The following is a 20,223-nucleotide window of genomic DNA, read 5'->3' on the forward strand; positions in this document are numbered from 1 at the left end:
CTCCTCCTCCTCCTTCTTCTCTTCCTCCACCTTCTCCTCCTCCTCCTTCTTCTCTTCCTCCTCCTTCTTCTCCTGCTTCTTTTCCTCCTCCACCTTCTTCTCCTCCTCCTCCTCCACCACCTTCTTCTCTTCCTCCTCCTTCTTCTCCTCCTCCCTCTTCTCTTCCTCCTCCTCCTTCTTCCCTTCCTCCTGCTCCTTCTCTTCCTCCACCTTCTTCTCCTCTGCCTTCTTATTCTCTTCCTCCTCCTCCTCCTTCTCTTCCTCCTGCTCTTTCTCTTCCTCCTCCCATTTTTTCTTCTCTTCCTCCTGCTCCTTCTCTTCCTCCTCCCATTTTTCCTTCTCTTCCTCCTCCTTTTCCTCCTTGGTAGTGCTTGGGGAGCTCAACCACAGTCTGGGAAGGAGAAACTCATTAAGTAAAATCCACAAAGTATGTCTGAACCTCACATGAGGAGTCCTGCCGGTCTCCCCAACCCCTTTGGCCAGAGATGCTCTCCCTCCATCCCCCAGCCAACCTCCCAGGGGGGTTGGATATGCTGGAGCATAACTGGGCATACACTGTTTCACATCCCATTAGTGTCTACAGCTCCAAGCAGGTGGGAAGGAGAGCGGGAAGGAGTTTGGGAACCCAAAACCAGAGTCCTTGAGCCTTCAGATTCCCCTTGCTGCATGGGAAGAGGGTGTGCTTAAGGGTCACTGTTTGCTGATTTTGACCAAAACCTCCTGTTAATGAAATCCAGCCCCCAGGACAGGCTGTGCTTGCTGCCCACAGCTTCTCACAGCTTCTGTAGTAAGGGGCAAAAAAATCTGAAAAATATTTTTATAGCATGCCCAGTGTTTTCTGGTTGAGCAGGAGAGACCTCTGCTGAGCCAGTGTGGCTCAGGGCATTGCTTGTGCTTAGTGCAGTTGAGCATTGCCAGTGTTGGGAGGTGGGGACCACTGTGTTAGCCCATGCTGGGCTCAGGGAGCATTTTGGGGGTCTCAGAAACCCTTTGCGAGTGTGCATGGGCACCTCTCACCCCCCTGCTGCAACACAGCCTGCTTCTGGCTCTGAACACACTGCCCAGCCCTTGGGAGAACCTCAGCAGGTGTTTCTTTTGGGAGAAGTAGAGTGAATTCTACAGAGACAAATCCTATTTCTGAATGTCATTACAGCTGAATGTGCAACTGCTGGGAACAAGGTCCAAGCCCTCTTGCTTTTAGGGCCAAAATCTTACAGGAGCCTAAGCAGAGCCTCCCTCAGCTGTCCTTTGCAGGGCACTGTGAGCATTGCACTGATGGCTCTGCCACCACCTGCCCCAACCCAAACCTCAACACCAGAAGCAGAGGACATTTGCTGAAACACCTTTTGGGTTCTTCTGGTGGATGCCCCCCTCCTCCAAAACAGGCACCTCAGTTGCCAGCTCCACCACCAGTGCTGGCAAGGAGGGATGCCTGGGGACATGCTTGTCCCCTCCCATGGCCACCACACTGGTGACTGGAGAACGTGTAAACCCGCCCATCAACAGCATCTTCCTTCTCCTACCTGTTTTCTTCTTCTTCCTGAGGTTCCTCCTGTATGGGGGGAAGGGAACGAGCATCTGCCTCTGGCTCAGCCTTGTGACTCCAGGCCATCATCTCACATGTGTCTTCATTAACCTGGTCATCAGTGATCTCTTCCAGGATGAGGTGGGTCTCCTCGGGTTCCCCAGGGGGTATATGAACTGAAATTGGAATGGGGAAAGGGAGGTGATGAAGTGAGAGTGTGAAAGCATGTTCTCAAGGGGTCAGATGTAGGGCCAGGGTGGATCCTGTGTTTCATCTGCTTGATGCTGCAGTGCTGAAGCAGCTCTCAGCCGGCACAGATTTGGGCAGCCCTGGTGACCCCAAGCTGTGCTGGGCAGATGCCTTGGGCCCTTTGCCAGAAGGAAAAAGAAAATTCACCATTTTGTGCCAAACACAGCCAAAGCCCTGTGAAGCCCTTGAGCAACCTGGTCTCGTGCAAAGTAACCCTGCCCACAGCAGGGGAGTTAACACTGGATGAATTTAAGGTCCCTTCCAACCCCAACCATTCTGTGATTCTATGTAAGCTATAACCCTCTGCACACAGATGACTGCTGGCTTCCCTGCATGTGTAGCCACCTCCACCAGCAGCCATCTGGCCTGTTTCCAGGCCACATTTTGTCTCTCCTTGCAGTCAGGAGCAGCCAAGGGAAGATCCCAAAGCCTCTCCCTTTGTGAACTCCCAGCAAAGTGCTGCCCTGGCACAGCCCAAGGGCCCTGGATCTGCAGAGCAAAACCCAACCCAGAGCCCACATTGCAACACCCAAGCACCACACCATGCCTGCTCCAAACACTCCCCTGGCCACGGTGTAGGGAGCATCCCATGCACACTGCCACTGCCCAGCATCAGTGGGGAAAAACCCATGGTGGGTTAGTGGGGTGATGCCAGCCCATATCCATGGCAGGTTTCTGGGGGAGCTGTGCAGCAGCTGCAGGGTGAGGAGTGCAGGTCTGACCCATGTTGAGCCCTCTCTGTGTCCCAGGGGTACCCATCCTACCACGTCAGGCACACACCAGAGAAACAGGAGGAGGAAGCACATCCGCTTACTGTAAAATCAGTTTATTTTGATGTCTGCCTGACAACAAAACTTACATGTCCACAGTGAAGCTGAAAGGAAACATGCAAATTCAGCTACAGAAAGGCAGGAAACCCAGGCACGCTTGTACCAGTGCTGTATTCACCCACCTCAAGGTGTCCATGATATTCCCTCTAGATCTCTGTTAATTAAAACATGGGACAGCAAGCAGGGAGGTGGCTTTTAAAACACGCCATGGCTTTTGTATACATTATATGAAAATGGGGCAAATACTAAAATTGTGGCCTGGTACAAGCAGGGGATGGATCTCAGGGTGGTCTCTTGGCTCACGACTCATCATTATTGGTGGCCTAGATGGGCCTAAAGACTTGCAATGAGATGGTGGGAGATCTTAGACCAGCCTGTCAATACATCAGGGGGCTTATACAAGAGATGGAGAAAGACTTTTTACCAAAGTCAGTGGTAGGTGTTGGGGAGTCAGGGGAGTTGGACCAGATCGTATTCAAAGGTCCCTCGCAAAGGTCCCTAGTCTGAGATTCCAAGGTCTGTACCCAACACTGGGGGTGTAGGGGTTCTCAGCCCATCGAGCCCAGTGTGCCTGCACTGGCTGTGCCTGCCTGCACTCCTCCAGGCTGGAGACAGCTCCTGGGATCCCTTCCCTGCCAAGACACTCCTGCCACTGTGGTTAATGCTGCATCCAAGGAGCTGTGAGCTTCAGGAGGGAGCAGCTGTTGTTGGGGGTAAGGAGAGTTTGGGGTAAGTTCTCTTAGAAGGAGAGTCTGGGCAAAGGTTTTTAACCATTAAGTCCTACCTATTCACCTAGAGATTAACCTCACCCATCTGATTTGCTGCTGCAAACCAGAACCCTTTCCACTTGCTGGGAGAAAACACTCAGTTAGTGGAAGAAAAGCAATAAGGAGCTGACAAGAGCTTCAAGAGCTTTATAACATTACACCTCAGAGGCAGAAGTTGACTCAAAGAAACCTGTGGGTTTCAGCTGGAGGTCTCAGACTGAATATTCAGATTTTAGGGGAGCATTGAGAGAGCCAGGAGTGCTGGGAGACTGCAGCAAGAGGCTTTCTGCCACCGAGGTGTCCTGAGTGATGCTTTTCTACCATCTTATAAATTGTAGCTCCCATCTCATAGACATTGTCCTGCAAAACTAATAGCTCCAGTTCCCAGAGAAAAGAGGGAGCCAAGTGGGGCAGCCCTGGGACTGGGGACATGCAGCTGGCATCTCTGTGCCAGGCTTGGGTCCCCACTGCCCCAGCTGGGAAGGAGCTAGAGACTATTTTGCAAATTCCCCATTGCTTTTCCTCCCCAGCTGCGCTTTCTCCTCAGGTTGGTCTCATTTGGGTGTGGGAAGGGCTGGTTTGCCATGGTCTTCGTTTTCCGTTTGTTTCAGAGGCGCTAAGCCCCTTTGCCCCCTGAAACAAAAGGAGAAGGAAAACATTAATGAGCGTGCTGGCAGTCTGGGGCCAGGGCAGATCTCTTGTTCAACCCAATAAGTGACCTGGAGATGCCTCAAGGCACCAAAGCCGGCTGTGCACCAAGGCTGTGCCTGCCCAGCACATCCCTGGCTTTGCCTCTTTCAGAGCTCCGTGGCAATGCACAGGTCTCCAGTTTGTATGAACACAGGAGAAATGCCCCTTCCCAGGATTTCACTCTCTGAGGTTCTGCCAAGCTGTTGGTGGCTCAGCAGGAGCGACCTCCTGGCGTGTTCCTGGGGGATGTTCCTGAGGGATGTGCAGCTTCCGTGTGCCTCAGCGGGTCCCTGCTCCCGTCAGCAGCTCCCCCAGCCCAACCAGTCACTCCTTGCCAGGGACAGCACTTGCATGGGGCTGTGCAACCCTGCCCAGTCCATCCAGAGTGGCTCTGCCATTTTGTCCAGTATCCCCCAACGTGGCTGGTGGGGGGAGCCAAGCCCGACTGCCTGCAGAGCCAGTGCTTGATCCCCTCCACAGGCAGGCAAGAAGCAGTGTGAACCCCACAAGTTTTTCCACAACCATGCAGACTCATATCTAACACACCTAATCCCAGGATTTTGTTTCCCTGAAGTACCTTCCTAGACAACTCCCACCAGGCTTGGCAAACACATTCCAGCTTTAGCAGCAAGCATGCCAGAGGAGGGAAAGAAGGCAGCAGGTTTGAATTCCCTTTGATCAAATCCCACCAGCTCAGCAAACATCCTCCAGCACAGCTCGAGGACAGATCTTGAGATCAGCACTAACTTCAAAACCTGGGACCTGAGGATGGTGGGATGCTGCACTTAGAGATTCCCACAAACCCTGAGCTTTACCAAATCCCTGCCACAACTCCACAGCCACTCCCATTTCTCAAGCATCAACAGCCTCCCATGGCTTTCCCAGGGGATTCCAAGGGCTCCCAAGGTGGCACCCAGGGCAGATCAGGGGATAAAAGATGACAGTGACCCCTCTTCCCAATAACCTTTCTGATAAGCTCAACAATCAAACTCACAGTGAGATGGAGCCACCACTTACTTTGTTCCACGGGACTCAAGGTTGCTGAGGCCACTCCCTGCCAGGAGGAAAAGGGAAATATGACTCATTGTCCATTTTCAGTAATTTCTAATCTAAATACCCATTTGCAGTAAAAGTGGCCCTATTACCCTAAATACCCCACGTGATTTCTCATGTCAAGTTGGATGGCTTGGCTGTGGACACACGTGATAATACGGGGCAGAGCACATTGGTGAGCTCGCCTGGGGGCAAGAGCAGGAAAGGAGAGCATGTAAACCTGCTGCTGCTGCTTATCCTTAGAACTGGGACTGCACTTGGGTGAGGTGCCAGGGCCTGGGCACCACCCAGTGCTGCACAGAAAGGCAAGAAAATGGTAAAGAAAACATGCTGCAGGCTCTCGTGCTGCTTAGAAGCCAAATCCTGGTTTTCATCAGCTAAGCAGGTCATGGGCATTTGTTTTCTTGAAGGAGCTGGGTGGCAGCCCAAACCACACCAGGTCCCAGCACTGACCTAGTAGCTTCTGCATTGCAAGGGACATCCTCCTCAGCAGGGACATGATGTCTCTATGCTCTTTGCCTATCCAGCAGACAGCATACCTGTGTGTCCTGCTTCCCCCTGGTCACTGGCTGTGGCAGCACTGTCTCCAGCTTCTGGACAAACCAGATGAACATCCTGGTGACAAGAAACCAGTGTTAGAACTGGCAGCCAGAACCTTTGCTCCCACATCAGCCAACCTTCTGGCCACCAGACCCAGGCAGAAATTGCCCTGTGGTTACCTGAGGCCATCCAGAGCCACAGACTGAGTGGTGAGGGTGGTCACTGGCTCTGGCTGCCCCGTGGCAGCTGCTGGTGTCTCTGCCACTGAGGTGCTCAGGGCAGCTGAAAGGCGGGGTTTTGGCTTTGCCGTCGTTTCAGTCCTTTTTGTGCCTGCTCAGGTTTATTTGGAAGAAGAAGGGGGATGAGGCAATGCAGCAGTCAGAAATTGTTGGGAAGCAGAGCAAGCAAGGAAGGGTCACCTCCCACAGAGGGACAGGCCTGGGGTACCTCCCTGGCAGCCTCTCCCCTGGGGGCCCAGCCTGGGTTGAGGACATGGGCAGTTTGGGGACAGAAGTGATGTAAGGGCGGTGCTGTGATGCCCACCCCTCTCAGCACAGTGGGAATCCTGGGCATGGAGATGAAGGGCACCCTCAGATGGGCTCTCAGAGGCACAGTGTCTCCTCTGAAAGGGCCACCCAGGGAAGGGGGATTGGATCGCTCACCTTCCACTGTGGCTTCGCACTTCTGATCCTTCTGCTCTGTCTGCAGATAGACAGAGGGACGGATGGATGTGGCACAGCAGTGCCTGCAGCCTCACACCACCCCGTGTGGGCCTGTGCCCGCCCCAAGGAGACCCACACTCTCAACCCCACACATCCTCTGCTGCAGTTTTGTCCCCATTTCCCTGACAACAACCATTGAACCCAGTGTTGTTGCCACCAGCGGGTCCCAACTGGAAGGTCCCCCCTACATGCAGCCAGGTTGAGAACAACAGGACAGCACCCCAAGGTCTCTCTTTTGCTCTACTGAATTCCTTTGGGGTTTTCCTCCCCGAGGTCCCAGCTGGGGTGTGCAGGAGGATGAAGGCAGGGAGCCCACCCTGCTGTCAACCTCTGCCCGGTGGCCCCCCAGTCTCCCTGAGCTGGGCAGTGCTCACCTCCAGCTTTTTCATCCCCTCCGGCTGCGGCACAATCCTCTCAAAGCCCTGTGACAGCCAGCTGAGCACCCGCTTTCCTACCCTGTGGGGAGAGTGCCGTGCTCAGGGAGCTCATCCCGTGCCCTCCTGTCCTCCCCCAGCCCCCTGCCAGCCTCGCTGGGGACCCACCACTCCTCTCTGGGGGCGTCCAAGTCATCCTCGAAGCCGTCCTCCTCTGGATCGAAGGGGATTATGTCTGCAAGGAGAGCGTTGCCGTGGGCATGGGGGACCTGCACTGCTGGAACCTTCAGGTCCCCCCATCAGCCAGCTCAAAGGGACAATGGTGCCAGCATCACCAGTCAGGGAAGTGGGGTGTGGGAGTCCCAGAGAGGCCCCTGGGATGTTGCAAACTACAAGCTCCGAGCTTTCCTTACCAAGACCGTCGTCCTCCTCTGGAAGGACCTGGACCTCTGTCTGAAAAGCCAAACAGACTGTCACCCACCCGACAGCCAAGGTGGGGCTCATCCTATAGGGTGGAGAGGGAACTCTGCCCTTTCCCCAGGGACAGATGAAGGCAGAAAACAATGCAGGGCACATTTAGTGCTCCCAGTTAGCACTGGGAGAGTGATAGGAAGGAAAAAAAGATGTAGAAGCCCAAATACACCAGACTGTTGCTAAGATCTGTCTCCTACCTCATCAGGAACATCAATGCTTGTCTCAAAGCTCTTCCCGAGCACCTGCAGTGTCCCTGGGGGTGGAACTGGCTGGGGAATCACCCTCCTTATCCCATAGGAGAGCCAGAAGCGCACACTGCTCCCCATGCTGCCAGAGAAGGGAGCGAGTCAGGCTGGGAACGCCATCCCAGGCATCCAGCCCCCAACAGAAAGCAAAATCCCAAGCAAACCATGTTGCACACTGGAGGGTGCAAGAGCCATACCTCTCAAACATAGAACCTGTGTCCTCAGGGATCACAAATTCTACTTTCTTTACTAGTTCTTCAATGGCAGCAGGGGAAAAAAACAAAGGCAAGCTCCTGTCACCACTCTGGCAGCCCCCAGCAGGAGGGGGACCAGTTGGTAAAGGAACATGACCTGTGGCCTGAGCCAGTGTGGGGCTTACCCTCAGTGCGTGCCTGGTCAGCAACATCCGTGGGGCCACTGGCTTTTCCTGCTGGTGCCTTCAGGGTAAAAGGCAGAAGGTGTCAGAGAGTCAGAGGGTGAGGCACGGTGGACACTGTCCCTGCTCAAAGGTGGCTGCAAACCCCAGGGACTCCCCATCCTTCCTGCTGCTTCCCAGCAGCTCAGAGCAGGGAAGTGTCCCGGCCCCCATCCCTCTTGGGGATACTGCAGAGCATCCCTGGGTGCCAAAGAGCTGGGGATGGACGCAGAGGCACAGGCATTTCTCCATACAGGTCACAGCGTCCCCATTACCCCCCAAATTGGCTCCCTGCTCACCTTAACTGGCTCCGGCTCCTGTGCTGGGGCCCGCGGGCTCTCCTCCGTCACCGGGGGCACCGGGGGCTGGGGAACCACCCGGTTGATCCAGCCCATCATCCCGCTGCCTGCGGGCAGTGAGGAGGGGTCTCCAGCCTACAAGAGGCCAGCAGCAGGGGTGCAGCCCCCCAAGGAATACCGGGTGCACCAGCTGCTCACGCTGTCTCCAGAGCAGCCCAAAGAGGTCCTTGGTGTCCTTCCGTTTCGGTGTTCTGCTTGGGAAACGTGGCACTGCTCAACCTGGGAGTGTCTTCTGCTGCTGCCCTTCCAAAGAGCCACGCTCTGCCCCAAATGCCCCTCCAAGGACACCCCACACTGCCCAATGAGGGGCCCGGGAGCACCTCGGGCAGTCCCTATGCTGCTGCTCGCAGATGATGCCTGCAAAGGGCAAAAGAAAGCAGATCCCTGAGCTCCTTCCAGCCCAGCTGGGACACAGCATGGGACTTTCAATCCCAGGTAGACACATGACCCCAGTCCCACACGCAGCAGGTACAGGCTGGAAGCGGCTCAGCGCTGGGCTCTTCGCATTAATGCAGCCTTTAGGCGTGCAGGACACCTTCAGTTCCCTCAACATGGTTCATAGGGGGCTATCCAAAGCCTGGCTCCTTAAATCTAAACAGGTCAAGGTTCCCAGGAAGGGTGATGTGTGCCCTCAGCCCTTTGCTTGCCCACACCTTGGGAAGTCAAGGAGCCGGGTTTGGATGCAGCTGAAGCAGCACCTCCAGCCCCCAGCACACCACAGACAGGGTCAGCTCTCCCAGAGAACCCCACATCCCCAAAACTAGATAGTGTGGCTGTAAAACCAGACAACCAGAAACCAATTAAATTGCCTTTTACCAGCCACTGGTTGTAAAGGATTAAGGAGACGCGAATGCCCCAGGAGCAGGAAGGAAAACCCGGCAGCCCCACACAGCAGAGGCATTTCCACCCATGCTTTGGCACAGGTCCCAAGGAAGCACAGGGTCAGCGTACAGCACTGAGCCCAAACAATCCAGAGAAAGCCCCCCAGGGCTTCAGCGAGCCCCCCTGACAGTCAGGATCCCCTCCTCCCTTGAGGTAAGCTTGTGAAGCTGTAAAAGCCTAGAGCATAAGCCTGTCCTTGGTCTGGGAAGGAAAGTGGAGGGCAGAGGCCATTCCTCTGACACGTCTGAACAAGAAAGGGGCAGAAACATCTGTGGGTCCCCAAAAAACTAGCTGCTGGAAGAAATAGGAATAAGTAGCCAGGATTTGCCCACAGTGGCACGGAAGAGCTGGCAGTTTCATGCATCCCCCTGCGCTGCAGGTACCTACCAGTGCCACCACCTGTTGTGGCAGCTCCATGGGGCTTGTGCCAGCGAGCTAAGGGCCTTAGTCTTATCTCCAAAAGCAAGTGGGGTGCAGACCCACTGTTCCCATTTGGAGCAGGGACCACCATGGCCTTTCCCGCCCCTCCAGCAGCCCATCAAACCCTCCATATTACCCAGCTCCACTGCCCTTGCAACATCACTCCCCATGGACCTGCTCGCTCCCCCAACACAGCTCATCCTCCAGCTCTGTCTTGGAGCACCAACCCCCCCTGTGATGTGCAGAGGTGGTCCTGCAAAAGCCCCAGCCACATCCCTCACCTCCATCGCTGCCACTTACCCCCGCAGACTCACCACCACCTCCCTGGGAAGCCACCCTGGGATGCGTGGGCTCCCTTGGCCACCTCAGCTCGCCACTGACCCCCCCAAACCCGCCTCAATCCGCTCAGGGCTCTGCGGGGATTAGCCCTGCGCTGCCTGCAAATGGGATTACAGGCACCCAGCTGTCCCTAGCGCCCCGGCTCCCAGCAGCCAGCCTGGTTTTGGTGCAGGATAATGCAAAGAAAACCCCCAAACGAAGCAGGTTTGAGCATCCTCAAAATCCCTGGAGCCACCAAAGCTATCCCAGGCACTCACCGGCAGTGCTGCAGGGCAGGGAGTCGTCTCGCCCAGGCGCAGGGGGGTGCAGGAACGTGCAGAAGAGCAGCAGTGGAGCTGCTGAAACCCCGCGGGGTGACACAAGGTGGTGTGATGAGGGTGATGTGCTGAGGGTGCTCCACCCACAGCTCTGCCCCAGCCCCAGAGGATCCAAGGCAGGAGGCAGCAAATCTGTGCTGAGTTGAGCTAAGCCTCCCCTTGCTGAGCCTGCCAATTGCTGCTTGATCCGTTTACCTCCAGTCCTGTTCAACTGCCAGCCTTTCCCACTGCCCCTAATCTCAGTCACGCCCTGGAAGGCAGGTACCAGCAAGGCTTCTCTGCTCGACATCCAGCCCCAGCTCCTGTCTTTGGGTAGAGGGGCCTGGAGCAGTGCTGGAGCCCCTTGACCAAATTCCTCCTTCCCTGGTTCCATGGGTGTCTCCAGCCTGGTGGACAACAAGTACCCATCCTGCCTGGCCCCAGCACTTCTGCAGCTTTGATTCACAGTCAAGGAAACTGTGGCATAGAAACATTTTTTCAGTGACTCAGAGACACATCTCATACATCTCACCTGGCCTGGGTGTGGGATGGAGCAAGTTACATTGACTGCAGGTAGCAGATTCTTCTCTTGCTATCACAGGATTGGGGGTGCAAAACAAACCTCTGGGAAAGCCCCTGTGGGACTGGGGTGCTCAGAGCACAACAGGCATCAGCTTCTGCCTCTTGAACAGTTGCTCCTCTCTGGCAGATCGAGACTTCTGCTTCTGTCCAGAGGCTCCCAGGGAGGAGTTTTACCCTGGGGAGGGAGCACTCCACCTCTGTCAAGGGGCAACTGCGCACTCTGCTTGCCTGGGAGCCTACCCATATCCTGCATCTTGACTTTTGGTTACCAGGAAGATGAACCGTCATTTCTCCCTCAAAAAAGTTCAGGGAAAAGAGAGAAAACGTGAAAAAAGAAAAAAAAAAAATCAAGCAGAGCCAGAGAGAGCACAAAGACAGACGGGGAGGTGGTACTTGGCACATGGCCTCCACTCCAGAAATCTTACACACCCACAGGAAGGTATAAATAACTATAAATTTATTAGTAAAGCAAAACCATTTGACACTCACACAGAAGAGCGGGATGTGTTAATACAATATATATACACACACATACACGGAGTATCATCTTAGAAACACACGGAGAGCAGTGTTAAAGGCACTGCAAGCCACACAAACCTCATCAACCTTGGCTGCAACTTCCCACAGCCCCGGGAACTCTGCCGGAGTCATGAGTGAAGATTAGGAGGAGCCTGAGAACCTCACTGGCCATGACGTCCCTCAGATCCACGGCTCGGAGGCATTCAGAGACAACCCCACGGTCCAGCTCCCACCTGTGGTCCTGCTCTCTTCACTGAGCATCCCAGGCATGCTGTGAGAGCAGCATCTTCACATCCAGAAAGCAGCAGGGCAGTGGAGGAGGCCTGGCAGCTGGGGGGAAGCTCTCCTGGCCTGGGGGGAGCTGCCAGCCCCAAACCTTGGCCTGCCCTTATTGCATCTTGGCATCTCGCCTGTGTGTGCAGGAACCTTCCCACAGGTGAACTCACCACCCAACAGAGAGAGTCAGACTCTGAAGAATAACAAGGGGTTTTGCCTGTTATTAATAGCCAGGCTTTGGCTGCAGCCTGGACTTAATGGCAAATACCCAAGGGAAGTGTAGAAAGTGCTCTCCACCCTGCTCTCCCCCCTGCAAGGGCTGGCTTGAGCACCCAGAGATGGTCCCAAAACTCTGTCAGAGGACACCTTCCCCTTCGTCCCCCACTCCAGCAGGTGGGCCCCAAGACCAGAGTGTGCACATCTCCCCATCCAGATCACAGGGATGGTGTCTGCTTGCTGGAGCACTGGCAGGGCCACCTGGGCATACCCATGGTCCCGGGGGTGTCCACGCCACAGTGAACTCAGCTCAGCCACCTGCTTGATGCACACAGATGCTCCACAGGCACTCCCAGGGGAACTAACTGAGGAGTCCAAGCCCACCCTACTGCCATGACTTCTGCCCTGGAACATCTGACAGTCCTTCACTAACTGAATCAGCAGCCTTGAAGAACTGGCAAAGGGACCCACCAGGGAAATGGCTGCTCTCACCCCCAGTGCCCATTTCCTACAGCTCTGTTCTGGCTCCTGGTCCTGGCTTAGACTTGCTCACCAGAGCCAGCTGTACCACGGACAAGATCTGGCTGAGCCAAACTGCCAGGCCACAGGCACTGCCCATGCCCAGCCAGACGGATGACCTCGTGTGGAGGAGGACCAGAGGCACCCACTGGATTCCATCAAGATTCAGGTCCCAAACACCTGACCTCACCATCAGTGGTTTGGTATCACCTGGATCCAGCCTCAGACTTAGAGAGGAACTTGGGGCTGAGGGGGGGTGGGAATGAAGGAAGAGACTTCACAAGCAAAATGTAAAAAGGGATGAAAAACAAAACACTTTATAATTAAAGAACTGAACAAAGGGAAAAGGGGTTGAGAAGGTCTTTTAAAAGTATAAGCAAAATAGATGTGGAGCAGATGGGGCTAAGACACGGCTAAAGACTGTAGGTAGGGTAAGGGGAAGTGAAGATCAGAAAAAAAGCCCAGGTCACAGACTACCTTCTTCCTGGACTCAGGAAGCCAGCAGCCCTAGAGAGAAGGATTTATGTCCCGGACAACATCCACATCACCTCTGCCCAGCCTAACCCTCCCTGCTGCCTCCTCAGCAGCACCCTATGCTCAGGCTGCCTACTAGGAGAACCACCCTTCGGGAGGGACCACCCACTGTCCAGCCCTACAGAGCATCCTCAGGGGGTCTGGCAACCAGGTCTTGAAGCCAAGCACAACCACTTGCCACAGGGCTGATGCAACATCAGCTCCAGCACAGCAACCCTCCTGGGTGTGAGGGATGTGAGAGGCCAAGCGGAGGCAGCGCGAAGAAGCCTGAAAATCGCCTGAAATAAATGTCAGAAAGGAAGTGCAGCACAGGTACAGAGTAGAAACATGTTTTACTCCCAAGAGGCTCTGGCCACAACTGCTCTTTGGTTTGAAAGGGAAACACCAGCAGTTAGCAGAGAGCCCTTTGCAGTGTAATGCCCCAGGGACATCGGCTCCCAGGCCAGCCCCTGCCTCCCCACAAAGCACTGTGCTCCTGACACTCATGTGCCTCCTGCTACTTCCATCACCTCTCACCTCACAGTACATGACATAAAGGCACAGCAACGGAGATCAACCTGCTCCCCCAGCCCACCTGTACACAACACTGCTGCTTCCAACTAGAAAATGCTCCTATAAAAATACACCCGAGTGCTCCTGGTTGGCCGCTCAGCCGCCTGCTCCACAGAGATCCTCCAGCCCCCAGCACTAAGGTCTGGCAGCTGAAGCCTCTATGGGCTTCTACTGGATTTGGGTTGTTGCAGGGCAGCAAACAGGATAGAGAGACTGAGTCACCATGGGCTCCCAGCCAGACCTAATAATGATGTTCTAATGCTGCACTAAGATGTTTTTGAACCGGGAGGCACCTACTCCCAGGTACTGGCTGAAGACCTGGACCCGGGCTCGTCCCTGCCAAGTTCTCCACAGCATCCCCTTTATCCCAGCCACAGGGCCCTAGGCACACAGTCCTGATCAGTCTCTCTGGCCAGGACACTGCTTGGCTATTGCCATGTCCTAAGCAGAGCCAGAGCTCCTCACTGGGACATCCAGGGCTTTCCCAGTTGCTCACTACAAAGGGAAACATTCCCCAACAGTCTCCATGCCCAGCTGATACCAAGGGGACAGGATCTGGCAGCTCTGTGGCCAGCACATGGTGTGGAGCTGTGTCTGGGACCCACCACCATCCTCCTCTGTCCAAGAAGCAGGTTCAGGTGGGTGCCACACTCCCCATCTGGTCCCACACTCACAACCTCCCTGACCACCAAACCCTTCTGGATTTGCCTTCAAGGATTAGCCTTCCTTGGTTTGGACTTCCTTTTACTCCTACAGTAAAGCATACACTGAACTTACTACATATTAAACAGCAAAAAACAGCTACCTAGAACAAAAGAGCTCTTTAAAAATCCAAGTTATCACATCTTTTTTTAAAAAAAAAAGATCCAGTATGATATCAAGTTAAACTACACAGTATTTTTAATGAATTTTAACAAACTGCTTTAAAAAAAAAAGGCAAAACAAAAAAAAAAAGAGGAAAAAGAAACACAGATGGAAAACTTGGTAGAAGTTCTACATCTTTGAGGCAGCATGAAGTAAAATAACCATCATCAGTCTTTCTTCCTTGGGCAGCAGAGAGCAAAGTCTGCTTTAACCTCCTTAAAGCTGCACACGAAGAAGACTCAGCCCCAGGGTCTGACCTGTCACTGCACTGTCCCAGTCCCTGAAAACGCACCCCCTTCCCCCTCACCATGCTGGAAATGGAAACTAAAGCCTTTCTCCACCTTTCATATGAGCATCCCCCACCACTGATGCAGGTCCAGTCCAACCCTCTGCAAGATTAACCTGTCCACACTTGCCATGGACATTTATTAAACTCATCCTACTCACTCGTGCAGCACATCGGCAACTTACTGGCTGCTGTTCACTTACAGCTCATCACAACCTCACACAAGCACCAGCCAAGATCACAGAAGAGCTGAGGCTGGCAGGGACTTCTGAAGATCATCAGGTCCAACTCCCTGCTTGCACAGGGTCAGCTACAGCAGGTTGTTCAGGACCACATCCAGTCAGGGCTTGAGTATCTCCACAGATGGATACTTAACATCTTAGTATCTCATGGAGAGGGGAAGGCTGGTGGGCAACCTAGTAAGCACATCTTCAGCCTTCAAGGCATCTAACTGGCATGTAATGGATCCCTCAGTCACGAGAAGCCAGAAAATTCCTGCAGAGGAAAACACCTGAGGCTGCATCAACCTTGCTAGGGGAGATTTATTTTTAAGTGATGTTTACAAGAAGTGTGCAAAACCTGAAAAATACAGAAGAGGTAAAGAAAGAGTAAAGGGGTAAAACAGGACTCCTGGGAGATGGGAAAAAATACACTCCTCTTTTACCCACTGGTAACCTTGCCCTCCCTGTGGAGCCAGGCCTGCAGGCCAGGAAGGATTCTCCTGCCTTGCTCTGGTTCCCCCAGCAAATCAGACACCAAGGCCCCAGCACACGCCGTGGGTTATTGTTGGTGATGGCAACACCTCTGCAGCTGTAGGTTATTAGTAGTGTTCATCTCACCCATTAGTGTTGGAGCTGCTGGGACAGCCCTTCGCCTGACCCCCCTGGAGGTACCACTAACAGCCCAAGGGGTGCTCAGGGGCCCTGGGGGCAAGTCTGGGCAGGAGAGCTAGATCCCTCAGGAAGCAGCTCTTAAATGCCAGGCTCTTGGTTAGGAGCAGGGCATGGATGCTCTCACAGAATTATAAAATTTTTAGGGTTGGAAGGGACCTCTGGAGATCATCTAGTCCAACCCACCTGCCAAGGTAGGGTCGCCTAAACCAGGTTACACAGGAATGCCTCCAGAGAGGGAGAATCCATGACCTCCCTGGGCAGCCTGTTCCGGTGCTCCTTGCCATGCTCTCTGGTAGCAGTGCAGCACTTGCTACAGTTTCCCATGCAGCTGACAGGGACTGGGGGGACCCACAGGCTCCCTCAGAACCCCTGCAGAGTGTGACAGCCAGCGACTGCAAAAGCAGCAATGCCAAAGTGCTTTTTGGAGCTGTGCAGCCCCATGGCTTTTCCCTTTCAACACTCTAGAAGGAGGGAGAGCAGGGGAGGTTGGGGCAGTCAATCAACACTAACGCTCTGAAATGGTGCCCTCAGCTGAGCTTGGACCAAGGAAGGTGGGAGATCCCAGCAGCTGAAACCTGCTACTTCCATGCCCAGCAGCACACCTCAGGAGAAGGGAGGGCTGGCTCTGCCTTGCTCCTAAGCCCTCTCCAGGAGGAGAGTCACCCAGCCCTCCCCACCAACCCCGCCAGGCAGGGCAGGGGAAAAAGGCTGCACACAAGGGGCTGGTGCCTGTAGCAGGCAGCTGAGCTCCCAGCATTGGAACTGCAGGTACAGCGTGAACTACAGTCCAGGGAACACCAGGCACCTACAGGCAGTTTCCTCTCTCCACCTCCCTCCTTTCCTTTCCACCCCTTCACGATGTTCACATCATCTGTTGCCAATTCAATACAGGTGGCATATCAACCACAGAGGAAAGTTTACCTGCCCACACCCCGTACCTCCCCTTTCCCCCACACTCCCTGGAGGTTGTCCACAACCGAGGAGAGGGAAGGGGAGGCCGAGGCCCGGGAGCGTCCCATGCAAGCTGAAAGCTGCTGTGGGGCGGGAGGCTCATGGCAAGCAAGCAGCCACCTGGTAGGCGCCCTCGGCCGTGTGCTGCACGCTGTGCTCCTGCAGCAGGCCCAAGTCCAGGAACCGTTCCCCGCACCACATGCACTTGTACTGCTGCTCCCGGGCGTGCACGCTGTGGTGCTTGTTGAGGTGCTCGCGCTGCTTGAAGGCCTTCTCGCAGGAGGAGCACTTGTAGGGCTTCTCGCCCGTGTGCACGCGCCGGTGGCGCTGCAGGTCCGAGGCGTACTTGAACCGCTTTTCACAGTCGGGGCACTTGAGGGGCTTCTCGCGGGCCGGGTCGCAGCGGTGCTGCACGAACTCCGAGGAGGAGAAGAAACGTCTCTCGCAGAGCGTGCACTTGAGGGGCTTCTCGGCGCAGTGGGCCAGCTGGTGCTTCTGCAGAGCCGAGGCCCGCTTGTAGGACTTGTTGCACACCGCGCACTTGAAGGGCCGCTCCGCGTTCTGCACGCACTTGTGCCGCAGGAGTTCTGAGGACTGGTTGAAGCCCTTCTGGCACACGTTGCACTTGAAGAGGTTTTCTATGCCGTGCACGTGCTGGTGGTACACTAAGTGCGAGGGCTGCACGAAGCCCTTCTCGCACAGGTTGCACTTGAAGGGCTCCTCGGCCTTGTGCGTGCGGCGGTGGCGCATGAGCGCGTACTGCTGCTTGAAGCTCATCTGGCAGAGGTCGCACTTGAAGGGCCTCTCCTCGCTGTGCGTGCGCTCGTGCTGCCGCAGGTCCGAGGGCCGCTTGAAGGCCTTCTGGCACTCCCCGCAGCGGAAGGGCCGCTCGCCGCTGGGCGTGCAGGGGTGCTGCAGCAGCTCCGAGGACTCCTTGAAGTGCAGCTCGCAGACGTTGCACTTGAAGAGGTGCTCCCCCGAGTGAGCGTACATGTGGCGCACCAGGTGGGAGCGGTGCTTGAAGCTCTTCTCGCACACCGTGCACTTGTAGGGCCGCTCCGAGCTGTGCGTCCGTTTGTGGTGCACCAGGTGGGACGACTGGCTGAAGCTCTTGTCGCACAGCGTGCACTTGTACGGCTTCTCGCCCGTGTGGATGCGCTCGTGCCGGGACAGCTCCGAGAGGTGCTTGAAGGTTTTCTGGCAGATGGAGCAGCTGTAGGGCTTCTCCGAGGGGTCGAGAGGCTGTGAGTGCTCTACCTCAGGAGGCTTGTAGGTCTTCTCACAGATAGAGCACTTCATGGCATTGCCGTTGTGGACGTTGTGGTGCTGCGCCAGCGAGGTGAGGAGGGAGAAGCCCATCTTGCAGACCCCGCACACAAAAGGCTTCTGTTCCACCTGGATGCACTGATGTTCGAGGAGGTCGGTGGCCTGGTGGAAGATCTTCAGGCACTGGGTACACTGGAAAGAGCGGTCATGGCCTGGCAAGCACTGGTGCTCATGGGGGTTGGAGAGGTGAGTGAGGTCATGGCCACACACACCACATTTGTGGGATGGGTCTCCAGCCTGGATGGGGGCGTGCTGGTGGTGCTGCAGTCCAGGGTCTGGCTGGAGCAGGATGCCGTAGACGGCGCAGCCCAAGGGGTTGTCAGCAGTGCTGGGTGGGATGGAGTGCTCTGGGAGGGCGGCTGCCCCAGCGTGGTGCTGCTGCGGTGGCGGCGGCTGCTGTGGTTGCTGCTGCTGCTGCTGCCAGCTTTCTGACATGCTTGGGAAAAAAAAACGGGATTTTAGCAGTGATAGCTTCAGCTTCCCGGTTGAAAGGGTTCAAGTAAAACCAAAATCAAAAGATTCCAAGATCCTGATTCCCCGTAGCTGATCCCCTGAAGTTGAGGGCAGAAACTCCAGCACACAGCAAGGATCTTGGGAAGAAAAGAAGTGACTCCAGAGCCTCCTCCTTAGATCAGCACAAGTTCTTTGTGGACTGATTTGGTTTGGCTTTTTCTTTTTTTGGACAAAAGAACGGGAGGCAGAGGTAAGTGCCTTGAAAACAAGAGAAGGCCCTTCTCCGTGCTGGCTGCGATGTGCTCACATTTGCGAAGGGCACAGGAAGCAGCCCAGGGAGCAGCTTTCTCTGTAAGAAAAAAGACAGCTCATGTCAGGTCTTGGAGGAAAGAGGGGCAGTTCTCTCTCGACTTCTCCCCATGGCTCTCTTTGAAAACTCTCCTGTGTCCCTGCAAAGTTACCAGGAAGGCACTGTGAGGGAGCTAACCAGAACCAGAGTCCCCTTCGCTGCTCTGCGAAGGGCCTGGTACAAGGTGTGCTCAGCCTGGAAAGGGCTGGGCTCTGCTTGGCTGCAGCCAGGGTATTGTGCCCTCAGGAGAGGCAGCAAAACTGCCCAGGGCCTGGTCAGCTCAGCCTTACCCCGTAGGCTGTGGGTCACTGGATCTCCCAGTGCTGCTGGGGCACTGCCTGAGAACTCTCTGCACAGGCTGTGCACCAAATGCCATGCAATTAAGAAGCTACTGAGTTAGATTTTACAGGTGTCAAGGCAAATCCCAACCTGATCCCACCCCAGCTGAAACTGCCTTGTGAAGCAGTTCTGCTCCTCCCGCAGCTTGGATATCAGGCTCATCACCCAAGGGATGTATGAAAGACATTTCCCCCTCTCTAGGCAGGGCTTGTAGACTGGGAAGAGCCAGAGAGCTCAAGAGACGGTTTGCCCTCAATGTTATCTTAGCCACAGACAGAACACAGAACCCACAGCGATCGCTCTGTGAAGATAAAAGAAGAGTTAAAACAATGGCTCGGCTGAATCTCCTACCAAACCATGGAATAAAAGTACCCCAAAGCCAAACAACCTATGCCAGAGCTGCTGCCTGGCCTTGTTACACAGCATCACCAGGATTGTGCACACTAAAAAGTTCCAGTCTTTCCAGAGATGTCCAGTAAAACTTGGCATCAACTTAGAAAAGAGTAAAACCCATCAGCAAGCAGCAGACAGCAGCAGTGTCAACACAGCTCAAGAGAGAAGGAAGGTGCAGGCCCTGGCAAGCAGGTAACACGCCTGGGCCTCGAGCCCCCAACCCCACAAGAGCACACCCAGGTGTGTGTCAAACCACGTGCCCTCAGGGTAAGGAAATCCTTGGTCTTCCAGGTTATGTTTAAAACTAAGCAATAAAGAGCATCAGAGAACCTCAATTCCCAGCATCCCCACCTCCTCCGGCGCTCAGCGGAGGCTGGATCGTGCCCCACAGCTTGGGCAGTGCTGGACCCGCCTCTGCCTAAGGGGACACTGCGCTACTTTGTCCTCCAGCACAGTTACGCCAATAAAATGCCCAAAGGCCCCATCGCAGCCCTGCTGGCGCGCAGGACCCCCTCTTTCTCCTAGAGAGCTCACCTTGACCGCCGGCACGAAGGGAGGCTCGTAGGGTCCCGAGCTCGGCGGGGCACCAAACTTCAGCACAGCCCAGGCCCCACCTTCCCCCGGCACCGCGAACCGCGGCAGGAGGAACCCACCGGCGCCGCATCCCGGCCCGCCGGGGGGGAAGCGCGTTCTCCCCGCGGGGCAGAGCGATACCAACCTTGGCTTACCGAGGGCTCTGCGCGGGGACCCGCGTCGGCGCCAGCTCCAGCCTAACTCATCCCTCCGTGGGAGGTGGGAAGCGACAACCATTTAGGGAGCGCGGTCGGGAGCGCAGAGGTACTTTCAAACTGGCGAGGCGGCCTTGCTCGGCATGGCCCGGCCCGCTCCCGCCGGGCCCGGGCCGCCTCAGGGCCGCGGGGCGCGGGGGCGGCCGAGGAGCTCGCAGGCCACCAGCCACCGCCGCCGCCGCAGCCCGCGGCCAGGCCCGGCC

The 20,223-nt window shown here is 55.5% G+C and overlaps 2 protein-coding genes across 5 annotated transcripts in view; both read right to left on the minus strand.

Annotated features, from left to right (window-relative positions):
- The window catches only part of CNGB1 (cyclic nucleotide gated channel beta 1), a 27,253-nt gene extending 18,457 nt beyond the window's left edge, over positions 1 to 8,796 (minus strand). The window contains exons 1-14 of the mRNA XM_017824174.1: positions 8,716 to 8,796; positions 8,184 to 8,318; positions 7,849 to 7,906; positions 7,667 to 7,724; positions 7,422 to 7,551; positions 7,164 to 7,203; positions 6,919 to 6,985; positions 6,751 to 6,832; positions 6,317 to 6,356; positions 5,834 to 5,984; positions 5,654 to 5,729; positions 5,079 to 5,115; positions 1,524 to 1,701; positions 343 to 391 (exon numbers count right to left, since the gene is read on the minus strand). Of these exons, the coding sequence (XP_017679663.1) occupies positions 343 to 391; positions 1,524 to 1,701; positions 5,079 to 5,115; positions 5,654 to 5,729; positions 5,834 to 5,984; positions 6,317 to 6,356; positions 6,751 to 6,832; positions 6,919 to 6,985; positions 7,164 to 7,203; positions 7,422 to 7,551; positions 7,667 to 7,724; positions 7,849 to 7,906; positions 8,184 to 8,318; positions 8,716 to 8,796 (1,182 nt within the window). The remainder of the gene's footprint in view (positions 1 to 342; positions 392 to 1,523; positions 1,702 to 5,078; positions 5,116 to 5,653; positions 5,730 to 5,833; positions 5,985 to 6,316; positions 6,357 to 6,750; positions 6,833 to 6,918; positions 6,986 to 7,163; positions 7,204 to 7,421; positions 7,552 to 7,666; positions 7,725 to 7,848; positions 7,907 to 8,183; positions 8,319 to 8,715) is intronic.
- Positions 8,797 to 11,199: 2,403 nt separating this feature from the next.
- ZNF319 (zinc finger protein 319) lies at positions 11,200 to 20,159 on the minus strand. 4 transcript variants are annotated; one of them, XM_017824258.1, is made up of 3 exons: positions 19,951 to 20,125; positions 18,930 to 19,140; positions 11,200 to 18,500 (listed from the first exon to the last, which is right to left on the minus strand). In XM_017824258.1, the coding sequence occupies exon 3, from the start codon at positions 18,131 to 18,133 to the stop codon at positions 16,472 to 16,474; it is 1,662 nt and encodes a 553-aa protein (XP_017679747.1). In that variant the 5' UTR covers positions 18,134 to 18,500; positions 18,930 to 19,140; positions 19,951 to 20,125; the 3' UTR covers positions 11,200 to 16,471. The 4 variants fall into 4 exon arrangements, with proteins under 4 accessions (XP_017679747.1, XP_017679748.1, XP_017679745.1 ...); XM_017824259.1 differs by lacking the exon at positions 18,930 to 19,140 and having other exon boundaries at positions 19,961 to 20,159; XM_017824256.1 differs by lacking the exon at positions 18,930 to 19,140.
- Between the last annotated feature and the right edge of the window lie 64 nt (positions 20,160 to 20,223).

Source organism: Lepidothrix coronata, unplaced genomic scaffold, assembly GCF_001604755.1.
Source record: "Lepidothrix coronata isolate B3197 unplaced genomic scaffold, Lepidothrix_coronata-1.0 Scaffold110, whole genome shotgun sequence".
In the NCBI taxonomy this organism is placed as follows: Eukaryota; Metazoa; Chordata; class Aves; order Passeriformes; family Pipridae; genus Lepidothrix; species Lepidothrix coronata.

Coding starts and splice junctions, on each gene's coding strand:
- ZNF319 (XM_017824259.1), bottom strand. CDS start 18,133: ATGTCAGAAAGCTGGCAGCAGCAGCAGCAGCAACCACAGCAGCCGCCG.